Source organism: Manihot esculenta, chromosome 18 (genome assembly GCF_001659605.2).
Source record: "Manihot esculenta cultivar AM560-2 chromosome 18, M.esculenta_v8, whole genome shotgun sequence".
NCBI lineage: Eukaryota > Viridiplantae > Streptophyta > Magnoliopsida > Malpighiales > Euphorbiaceae > Manihot > Manihot esculenta.
In genome coordinates, this window is record NC_035178.2 from 30,171,373 (window position 1) to 30,183,495 (window position 12,123).

The following is a 12,123-nucleotide window of genomic DNA, read 5'->3' on the forward strand; positions in this document are numbered from 1 at the left end:
TCTTTTCTGCCTAATTTTTTGGTTTTAATTATGTTTTGCAGATATTAGGTGTAAAGAGACAATCCGGAGAAAATGCTCTTAAAACTGCCAAAAAGTGTCAAATATAGAAAGAGCCAAAAAAGGAAAGTTTTCAAATAAGGAAAGTTTTCAGAAAAGGAAAGTTTTCAAATAAGGAAAGTGCAGAAGCAAAAGCAAATAAGGAAAGCTTAGTCAGAAGATTATTTGAAATTCAAATTACAGATCTTTCTTTCCTTGTTCAAAGATGTGCACACACTGCAACAGTCATATCTTCCTATTTAGGCAGCAAGATCTCAAGAAGACGCACTTGCCTCTTCAGCATTCAGCATTCAAAATTCAAATGAAGGCTCCACCTAAAAAGGAAAGACTAGATAGATTCACTTTTCCTTCTGCATTCAATGACCACGCGCCCACCTGCCTCCTGAAAGCCAATCCGCGCGCCACTTTCGCTCTGAAGAAGATGTGCACGCTTCTTTCCTTCCAAATAATTTTGCAACGCGAATCTTTCATTTTCAGACACAAATTGGGCAGCAAGTACCTCTAGGTCATCACTTTCAACTATAAAAAGACACATAAGGAGCCTCCCCATGCTTTTTCAAGACCCCGTTTGTAATACCCGGCTAGTTCAGACATCGGAGTTCCTACCGTCCGGTGGAATTTTGAATGTCAGAGTTTCCCTGAAGGGTAGAGTGAAGGTTTTCTAAAATGTTTTGATATGTTTTAAGTTTTTGATTTGAAAAGGAAATGAGTTTTTAAGAGAAAAGGCTAAGGAAGATTTTCCCACTTTCGGCCCCCTAAAGTTAAAGTTCGGCTGCCGAAAGTACCCCACGTTCGGCCCCCTAAACTTAAGGTTCGGCCCCCTAAAGTGGTGAGGTGTTGCATGGAGCTTTGGCCACCCAACGTGAAGCGGTGGTGCACTTTTAAAAGTGCTTTTGGCCGACTAAGGAGGTGCTTAGGCTCTCCTTTGGTTCAGGAACTTGCTCATGCTTTCTCTCAATGATCTTCCATAGTTTTACATCAAATCTTTCAAAGAAAAGTAGGTTTTAAGTGAGTTAAAGGGAGTTTTGAGAAGTTGTGGAGTTTAGGAGCTTGTGAAGCTTGAATCTCCATCTCTTCAAGTTAGGAGTCACGCCAGCCTTTGTTCTTCAATAGGTAAGTGTGAATCCTTGGTTTTAATTATGTTTTAAATGAGTTTGATGAGGGGAAAGGGGAGTTGTGCATGTGTATGCATGAGTTGTGCATATTAGGGTGTATGGATCCTATGCTTTGTTTGTGGTTGTTGTGTGTTATTTGTTGGAGTTTTAATGTGTTTAAGACTCCTATATGCATGATTAAGTGTTTAGAGTATGTTTGGAGAGGTTGGATGCATGTTTGGAGGGTTGAAGTTCGGATGGCGGGCGTTCTTGTGCACGAAACTGAGTTCTGGATGAACCCAGGTTCGGCCCCCGAAAGTCCAAGTTAGGCCGCCGAACATGCCTGACTTTCGTCTCTGGAGGAAACATTCGGCCGCCGAAGGTGCTGCCGAAGGTGCCCTGTCCAGCTTTCCTTTGCTTGTTTTGCATGCATGTTTTGAGGTGTTTTAAGGGGTCTTAAGGGGAGATGTTTAGAGGTATGTTAGAGTATGTTGGTCCCTCACTTGAGTCCATCTGTGTAGGCACAGAACAGAGGAACCAGAGAGAGCAGCAGTGAGTGTTGCTTCAGAGTTTGCAGAGTTAGCCCAGGGTTAGCCAAGCATTGGCTAGAGGTGAGTAGAACTAAACTTAATCTTTTATTAAAGAAACATAATGCTTTAGCATAGTTCATGCATCATGAATGCTATGATATGTATTAGGGTGATTGCATTAGAATCACGAATGTGAAGCATTGCATATTATGTGATCAGAGATTAGGTGGACCCAGGCGACTCCAATAGCCTAAGCTTCGGCTCCTGTCATTGTGTCAGGTCAGTTGGGCAATTACTTGTTGGAATGCCCTGTGTAGCTCCTTTGGGGGGCCAGTGTTGACAGAGGGTATTTTTGGGGTCATGTCTACCTTAGTGGGGATTGGACCAAGGCGACTTCAATAGCCCGTCGAGGGAGTTTTGGGGTCATGTCTAATCCAAGATATATTGAGATGCTTGTGTTGTGATGCATTTTCATATATAGTGCGTATGAATGAACTGTTTTCAATGTTTCTACTCACTGGGCTTTAGAAGCTCATCCCTTTCCCTTAATCCCAGTTTTGCAGGTTCAGGGTTAGCTGGGAAGTCAGAAGCATCAGAGTGTTGGCTTCAGTATGTTTGTGTATAGCATAGTGTGGACATGATGTATGTAAAAGGATATATGTAAAGTGATGTAATAGTTAGTCAGTTAAGGTATAAATGTATTAGAATGTGCTTTTGCCTTTTGTCTATAGTATGTTTCATCCCTTGTATATGCATGTATCCTGATTTCAGTTTAATGATGAGCAATGAGTCAAACCAGGCTTAATAACATGTTGTGTTTCGAAAACCCAGTGAATTATAACTGTGAGGGAAGACAGGGATTACTTCCTTTGATCCAAGACCAGTGCAATAGGAAAGACCAGGTTTGATTCCTGTGATCCACAGAGTAGACCACTAGAGAAGACCAGGTTTGATTCCTGTGACTCTATGGTAACCAAGTTAACTTATGATATGCTGACCCTTACAGAGTGGGTTCTATGCTGCAGAGCGCATAGGGTATGGAGGTTACTTGGTAAAGCATCACTGGTGTATTATAGATAGCCAGAGGGCTAGTTCAGATTAGTATATCTGAGCATTTGGTTCATATGGTTGGACCTATAGGACAGTGTTTTAAAGGTTAAGTCTGGTAGTTTTAAAGACAAGTTTTAAAAAGTAATAGTCCAGTCGGATCATGTATGGGATTTTAACAGGTACACAGAGTTCATAGCAGGCTTACTACGGGTCCCGGCGGCCTTAAGCCGATCTGGATCCTAGTGCCGAGCAGTTTGGGCCGTTACAAAGAGGGTACCGGTTTCCGGGCTGTTACAGTTGGTATCAGAGCAGAGGTTCCTCATTAGTACGATGTTTTACATCGGAAAGAGGTTGGTCTAGAGGTCATAGTAAGGCAAAACACAATAAGTAAAATCATGTCCACTAAGATAGGAAGTTGTTTTGCATGCTGATGTGGAATACTCATGCTTATTAATGTTATGCTATGTAATGCATGTATATATTGTAAATTCATGTGTTTTCATATGAACATGTGTGCTAATGTTTGTTTCTTGATGTGTTGTTATTCAGGAGAACTAGGATGAGTGGAGCTAGTTATTCTGTGGAATCAGACCCATCTGAAGGATCTTTTGAGGAAAACAGGGAAAGAATGGATGTAAGGAGAGAGATAGAATTAGATGTGCAAAGAAAGGATATAGGAGTGCAAGTGAATATGGACGAAGAGTCTGTAGATGATACCCAGAATAAGGATGCCAGGATCTCTAGTTCAGGAGAAGTTGACCCCTCTATTTTGAGTACAGCTGCTAAAAGGGGGAAAAAGAAAGTCAGAGGCCTTAAAGGGTCAAAGAAGAGGGAGTTTTGGAATAAGTTAAAGTCAGGGTTGGGTTCGAGTTCTAATAGGGATAGCTTTAGATGTGAGAGGTGTGGAAGGCTGCATAAGGGAGTTTGTCTTGCAGGGACAACAGCATGTTTTAGGTGTGGTCAGGAGGGACATGTAGTTCGTGAGTGTCGTACTGCACCTTGGATAGCTCAGTCTCAGCGGACATTTTTAAGTAGAGTTGTTCAACAGGAGGCAGCCACATCAGACCCAGTAGTGCCAGGTATGTTCATTTTGTTATGAATGTTCTGATGTGTTTTGAGGATTCTGATCGGATGTCTTTTGTTGTAATCGAAGTAAAAGATAAATAGATAGAATTTCAAAGAAGAGTTAAAGAGAGAGTTATTATGAGATGTTAGGATCTCAGGTTTTCATAAACCTAGGCATAGTGAGAATTGATTTCTCAAGAAGAATAAGAGTAAATAAGGCAGAAAATAGAACAAGAAGTAAAAAGAGTAACAGTAAGTATGAATAAGTAGAAGGATAAGATGGGTCAGAGTAAGAGGAAAAGAAAAGGAAGGTAAGTTCATAAAGAGACTAGAGTTAGTCTGGGATTAGATGGTGGTGAGGCTGAGGAAGAAGGGAGAGCCTTTTCTTCAGTAAATTCCCGAGGGAAGTTCCATTAGCTTTAGCTTGGATCTGCACCCTGACTCAGTAGGAGGCAAACACATCATACATGGTGACGTCAGATGCGTTCACTTGGAAGTGTTCAGATGTGTATGCTGTTTGTTTTGGACCCAGTGTTTCACTTTCCTTGTTGTTTATGAGCCATTGATAGAGTGGATTTGATGACTTCTGGGCTTAGAGTGTTTTTCTCAGGGTCAGTAGACCTGAATATGATCCATCTGATGCAGAGTCAGTCAGTTTAGTTCAGAGTTTATACAGAGTAGGCGATGCGATCCAGCTGACCTTATGGTTCTAGGGGTGACTGATGATGTCAACCTAGGGCGGATTGGCTAGCTACTCATAGTACTACCTGTGTCCGCAGAGACAAGGTAGGAGAGTTTAGAGCTCAGGATGGATCAATAGTTAGTCCTTAAAAAGGACAGAGTATAGAGGAATAGAGTACAGTATAGATGCCTAGAAGTTGATATCAGTCCCGCAGGCTCATCGTTATACAGGAAAAGTTGTCAGAGGGTTCTAACTCTTGTGAGCAAGTTTGTCAGGACGGGGAATCAGCCTCAGTACCCTTTACTAGAGAGAGAGTTCTAGATGTGATCTACTAACTGTTCTAATCAAAGAAGATTGGATTACAGATTGGCATGATCAGAGTACAGATTGGAGCAATACCTGTTGAGAGTTAGAGATTAAGTCAGTTTAGTAAAGAAGAAGAAAGGCGGGCAAGGATCAGTATTACAAGGTTGGTAAAACAGATTGGTAGAAAAGATTGATGATCTATTGGAACTGTTAGTGGAAACTGGTTGTGATTCCAGTGTGATTACGGATTGGTATCATTACAGATTTGTATCTGTTAAGAATTAAAAGTGAGAGTTTTCACAAAGAGATTAGTTTAGTTAAGAGAAAGAAAAGAAGAATAAGGATCAGAGTAGCGCAGCGAAAGCTGTGGAGTTCAGAAAAAGGTTATGAGTATAAACTCAGATCAGGAGAATAGAGGTATAGATTCTCTCTTTAGAGAGAAGTGATAGGCTTTACTTGCTTATCTGTTTGTTTTTAACATTCGAGGACGAATGTTTTGTAAGGGGGGGAGATTGTAATACCCGGCTAGTTCAGACATCGGAGTTCCTACCGTCCGGTGGAATTTTGAATGTCAGAGTTTCCCTGAAGGGTAGAGTGAAGGTTTTCTAAAATGTTTTGATATGTTTTAAGTTTTTGATTTGAAAAGGAAATGAGTTTTTAAGAGAAAAGGCTAAGGAAGATTTTCCCACTTTCGGCCCCCTAAAGTTAAAGTTCGGCTGCCGAAAGTACCCCACGTTCGGCCCCCTAAACTTAAGGTTCGGCCCCCTAAAGTGGTGAGGTGTTGCATGGAGCTTTGGCCACCCAACGTGAAGCGGTGGTGCACTTTTAAAAGTGCTTTTGGCCGACTAAGGAGGTGCTTAGGCTCTCCTTTGGTTCAGGAACTTGCTCATGCTTTCTCTCAATGATCTTCCATAGTTTTACATCAAATCTTTCAAAGAAAAGTAGGTTTTAAGTGAGTTAAAGGGAGTTTTGAGAAGTTGTGGAGTTTAGGAGCTTGTGAAGCTTGAATCTCCATCTCTTCAAGTTAGGAGTCACGCCAGCCTTTGTTCTTCAATAGGTAAGTGTGAATCCTTGGTTTTAATTATGTTTTAAATGAGTTTGATGAGGGGAAAGGGGAGTTGTGCATGTGTATGCATGAGTTGTGCATATTAGGGTGTATGGATCCTATGCTTTGTTTGTGGTTGTTGTGTGTTATTTGTTGGAGTTTTAATGTGTTTAAGACTCCTATATGCATGATTAAGTGTTTAGAGTATGTTTGGAGAGGTTGGATGCATGTTTGGAGGGTTGAAGTTCGGATGGCGGGCGTTCTTGTGCACGAAACTGAGTTCTGGATGAACCCAGGTTCGGCCCCCGAAAGTCCAAGTTAGGCCGCCGAACATGCCTGACTTTCGTCTCTGGAGGAAACATTCGGCCGCCGAAGGTGCTGCCGAAGGTGCCCTGTCCAGCTTTCCTTTGCTTGTTTTGCATGCATGTTTTGAGGTGTTTTAAGGGGTCTTAAGGGGAGATGTTTAGAGGTATGTTAGAGTATGTTGGTCCCTCACTTGAGTCCATCTGTGTAGGCACAGAACAGAGGAACCAGAGAGAGCAGCAGTGAGTGTTGCTTCAGAGTTTGCAGAGTTAGCCCAGGGTTAGCCAAGCATTGGCTAGAGGTGAGTAGAACTAAACTTAATCTTTTATTAAAGAAACATAATGCTTTAGCATAGTTCATGCATCATGAATGCTATGATATGTATTAGGGTGATTGCATTAGAATCACGAATGTGAAGCATTGCATATTATGTGATCAGAGATTAGGTGGACCCAGGCGACTCCAATAGCCTAAGCTTCGGCTCCTGTCATTGTGTCAGGTCAGTTGGGCAATTACTTGTTGGAATGCCCTGTGTAGCTCCTTTGGGGGGCCAGTGTTGACAGAGGGTATTTTTGGGGTCATGTCTACCTTAGTGGGGATTGGACCAAGGCGACTTCAATAGCCCGTCGAGGGAGTTTTGGGGTCATGTCTAATCCAAGATATATTGAGATGCTTGTGTTGTGATGCATTTTCATATATAGTGCGTATGAATGAACTGTTTTCAATGTTTCTACTCACTGGGCTTTAGAAGCTCATCCCTTTCCCTTAATCCCAGTTTTGCAGGTTCAGGGTTAGCTGGGAAGTCAGAAGCATCAGAGTGTTGGCTTCAGTATGTTTGTGTATAGCATAGTGTGGACATGATGTATGTAAAAGGATATATGTAAAGTGATGTAATAGTTAGTCAGTTAAGGTATAAATGTATTAGAATGTGCTTTTGCCTTTTGTCTATAGTATGTTTCATCCCTTGTATATGCATGTATCCTGATTTCAGTTTAATGATGAGCAATGAGTCAAACCAGGCTTAATAACATGTTGTGTTTCGAAAACCCAGTGAATTATAACTGTGAGGGAAGACAGGGATTACTTCCTTTGATCCAAGACCAGTGCAATAGGAAAGACCAGGTTTGATTCCTGTGATCCACAGAGTAGACCACTAGAGAAGACCAGGTTTGATTCCTGTGACTCTATGGTAACCAAGTTAACTTATGATATGCTGACCCTTACAGAGTGGGTTCTATGCTGCAGAGCGCATAGGGTATGGAGGTTACTTGGTAAAGCATCACTGGTGTATTATAGATAGCCAGAGGGCTAGTTCAGATTAGTATATCTGAGCATTTGGTTCATATGGTTGGACCTATAGGACAGTGTTTTAAAGGTTAAGTCTGGTAGTTTTAAAGACAAGTTTTAAAAAGTAATAGTCCAGTCGGATCATGTATGGGATTTTAACAGGTACACAGAGTTCATAGCAGGCTTACTACGGGTCCCGGCGGCCTTAAGCCGATCTGGATCCTAGTGCCGAGCAGTTTGGGCCGTTACAAAGAGGGTACCGGTTTCCGGGCTGTTACACCGTTGGACACACCTACGGGATTGCAAGTGACACCATCTCTTCTTCTTTCTTTCTTTTATTTTCTTTTTTTGTTTCAGCCATGAGTGGCTGAAACCTTTTTTTCTAGTTGAAGATTGGTTGAAACTAAGGTTGTTTTATGGATTGTGAGATCTGAACACATATTATTTGTCTTTTGGTTATTCAATATTCATACAGTTCATGCTTAAATTCTATTATTACTTTGTTGTTTTGATCAAATTGGCCATTTGATTCTTAATTGCAAGGTAATTAATTATTAGTTTGAATAATTTTAAGTCCGTAATTGCTTGAATTGTTCAAACGTAAGAACACTTGGTGTAACAACTAATAAATTTTATGATCTAGTAACATCTCATGCGTTTGAGTAGTTAGGATTGGATCTCTCTCTTTCTTCATACAATTAACAATTGTTTTGATGCCTAAGGCCTAAGGACGTTCCTTGGCAATTTGTTAATTAGTAATTAATTTGAGGACGTTCCCTAATTGGTTTAATCATAAGGAGAGACATGGTGGTGAGAAGCGTTTTCCATCTCCATGACTAATCTATTGAATCAATCAAAAGAACATAAGTTTCAATGATTAATCCAAACAACTAAAGTGGATCCAACTCTTCAACTAGACCTTTCTCATATTTAATTTTCATTTTATTTTTATTATTCGCTTATTTAATTGCTTTCAGTAGTTGTTTAATTGAATCAATCTCAAAACCCCCCCATTTTACTTTCAGTTTATTTTGCTTTTAGTTTATTTTGCTTTTAATTTATTTGCTTTCCATTTATTTCTCTTTCCGTTTATTTCTCTTTCAGTTTATTTTGCTTTCAGTTTGTTTTGCTTTCAGTTTTATCTCATTTCAGTTTACTTATCTTTCAGTTTATTTTTATTTCAGTTAATTCTCTTAGTCTTGATAAGAAAAATAGGTAAGTTCTCAATTCCCTATGGATTCGATCCTTTCACCACTATCTACAGTTGTAAAATTGTTGATAACCGGAAAGGTTATTTTTTACCGGCTTCAACAACTGTGAGTCAAAAATTGGCGCCGTTGCCGGGGAATTGATTTAACTTGTTTATTTTTCTTTCAGGACCTGATCTGTAACCCGAAGAACACCCTATCGCAGATCTGAACAAAAAAAAAAAATGAGGCACTCCATCGTAGACCACACTTCTGAAACACTCCAATCGCACCACACTCCTTCTCTTCACCATTCAGCCGCCGAATATCTCAACAAAGGCACAGTGACATCGCAGATCTAAATTATGGGTGAGGTAAGTACATCTAATCTTTCTTTTCATCTTTCTGAACTGACCTCTCTTGTGAATAGATGCGTCATAGGTCGAGCTCAACAATTTCAGCCACCAAGGCCATGTGGGATCTGTTCATATGTAGGACACCCAACTGATAAATGCCCTACACGTTATGAGTATGACCAACCAGTGAATGCATATAGAGGATTCTATGGACAGCCAAGACATGATCCCTACCTTGATACCTACAATCCATATTGGAGAGACCATCCGAACTATGACTATGCTAGGGCTGACCACTACCAGAACTATCAAGGAAATCAAGCCCAAACAGTACCTCTAAGTTCCAACATGCACCTTGATGAAGAGATAATGAAGACATTGGCGATTTTTGTGCAAAGTCTCCAACAACAAGTGGATCAAATGGCCATCTCATTGAATGCACTCATGTTAAGAAGAGAGGAAGAGTTTCAAGATGATGAGACAGATGATAAAAGTTCACAAGTACAAGAACAAGCTGCTAAAGAAAAACAACCAGAAAATTGTTTGCCTAAACAAACTGATCAAACAGAACTTGTTGAAAGTTTAGATATCATTGATTGTATGAGCCAAGAAAATTTTTATATAGATCAAGATGATATGCTAAACAATGATTTTTGCAGGGAAGAGACCCAGAATGTAATACTCGGCTAGAGTCCAGCATCGAAATTCCTGTCGTCCGGTGGAATCCAGGATGTCGCAATTCTCTAGAAGGGTAAGGTTTATGTTTTTTAATGGTTTTCTAAAGTATTATAGTATGTTTTAATGTTTTACAGTTGAAATGAAAAGAGTGTTTGAAAGAAAAGAACCAAGGCAGAAAAGCCAGGTTTGGCCGCCGAAGGTGATATTCGGCCGCCGAACTTGCACGGCTTTCGGTTTCACGATAGGCCACCGAAGGTGGTCTGGCCAGCCACCTATAAAAGGCCCTCAGTCGGTTGAAAGGATAAGGATTGCCTCTTTCTTTCACTTTCTGAGGTGAGACTCTGTCTTCCTTAAGTTTGCTTCATGTTTTCATTAATCTTGCAAAGATTTGATTGATTTTGATGTTTTTTTGAAGGTTTTGAGCTAAAAACACAAAGTTGTGAAGTTTGGAGAGTTTAAAGGAGAGTTGCTCCAAAACTCCACGTTAGGATCGTTCATCTTCTTGGTTTCAAGAGGTAAGTGAAGATCCTGAGCTTGTTTTCATGATTTATGGAAGATTTTTGAGATTTTGGGGGAGAGTTGCATGATTAGGGTAAAAGAGAGGTTTTTTTGTTATTTTTATGAGAAAAGCTTGTGTATGTGTTATGCTTTGCTGTTTGTTGGGGTTTTTAGGTAGTTTTTGACCCCTTTGAGCATATACTTGGGTGTATGCATGTTGAGGAGTTGAGGTGTTTGAGTTGGAGGAAGATTGGTGCATGTTGGCATGAGGCAGAGCAAGGTTCTGCCTTGCTGATGAAACCAGCTTCGGCCGTCGAAGAATAGTTCGGCCGCCGAATGTGCTGAGGAGGTGGCTTCGGTTGCCTAAGCTTGCCCCCGAGCCTTTGGACTTTCGGCTCTGAAGGGGAGTTTCGGCCGCCGAAGATGCCCCCGAAGGTTAGAGACTTTCGTCTCTGGAGTGCCTTTCAGCCCCCGAAACTTTCCCCTGAAAGGGTTCGGCTGCCGAAAGTTGAGATTCGGCCGCCGAAGGTGCATGAGTTTCGGCTTTGGAGAGGACTTTCGGCCGCCGAATCTACCGCCGAAAGTGTCCTGTCTAGCCTTCCTTTGCATGCTTTGCATGGATGTTTGAGTGAGTGTAAGGGGATCCTTGGGGAGTTTAATAGAGTTGTTCATAAGCTAGTTTGGTCCCTCATTTGAGTCCATCTGTGTAGGCACAGACCAGAGGAACCAGAGAGAGCAGCAGTGAGTACTGCTCCAGAGTTTACAGAGCCTGCAGAGTCAGTCCAGATAGCCAGAGGTGAGTGGAACTAAACTTAATACTCGTTTTAATTGAGACATTGAATGCTTTTAGCATATTTCATGCACCATGATATGCATAGGTTGATTGCATTAGAATCCACAAAGATGTTGCATTGCATACTTATTTGTTGGTGTGGGTAAATGCTGAATGATCCAATAGTGTCAGACAGGAAGTCTAGGACCCCATTCTATGGTCTGGCAGGTATAGGAAAGTCCAGGTGCCCAGTCTATGCCCTGGCAGGTATAGTAAAGACCAGGTGCCCAGTCTACGCCCTGGCAAATGGTAAGTACAGGTGTTATATACACGTATACATATATAGTACAGGAAGACCAGGACCCCATTCTACGGCCTGGCACGGCACAGTTACTGGGACTATGTGGTGACAGATTTACCCTTGATATGGATTGTCTGTGATATGATGCATTCCTTAAGATCATGTTTTAATGACTTGTTTTACTGTTCTATTCACTGGCCTATAGAGCTCATCCCACTCCCTTAACCCCAGTCTTGCAGGTTCAGTGTACAGAGGAAGTCCAGCAGAGTACAGGAAGAGAGAAGTGTGTTGTAATAGACTATTGTGGACATGTACTATTAAAGAGATGTAACAGTTGTGTATAAAGTTAGAATTGTGCTTGACTTAGTTAGTTTTGTGTTGTAAATCTTTTGTATACATGGTCTGTTTATATAACTGTTTTACAGCGTATGTGAAAACAACCAGGCTTAACAGGTATGAATTCACCCATCTAGAGCAAGCTCTAGTCAGGGGTACAGAGTACAGAGATAGTGTATGCACAGGTTAAGTCTTGGTCCAGAGAAAAGTTTTTATTTTCACAGAAAATGTATGACCATGTATGAGATTTTACAGGTACTCAGAGTATAGCAGGCTTGCTACGGGTTCTGGCGGCCTTAAGCCGATTTGAATCCTAGCGCCGGTGACAGTCCATTTTGGGGTCGTTACAGATTGGTATCAGAGCCCTAGGTTCACACGATCGGACCTATCGAGAGAGTGTCGGGCTCATAGAGGTTAGAGGAAGTAAAGCACAATAGGGAATCATGTCCACTAGGATAGGATGTTGAGTCCTGTCTAGTTGATGCTTTGACATGCCATGATATGCATGTGCATTATTGAGATATATGAGTTAAATATATGCTGATATGCTATGTGATGTGTTGTGTTTCCAGAGTT

The 12,123-nt window shown here is 41.1% G+C and overlaps 1 protein-coding gene across 1 annotated transcript; it reads left to right on the forward strand.

Annotated features, from left to right (window-relative positions):
- Positions 1–1,710: 1,710 nt before the first annotated feature.
- LOC122722540 lies at positions 1,711–6,402 on the forward strand. Its single transcript, XM_043953628.1, has 3 exons — positions 1,711–1,762; positions 3,281–3,810; positions 6,344–6,402. Exons 2-3 carry the CDS (start codon positions 3,291–3,293, stop codon positions 6,376–6,378), a joined length of 555 nt encoding a protein of 184 aa, XP_043809563.1. The 5' UTR covers positions 1,711–1,762; positions 3,281–3,290; the 3' UTR covers positions 6,379–6,402.
- Positions 6,403–12,123: the final 5,721 nt, after the last annotated feature.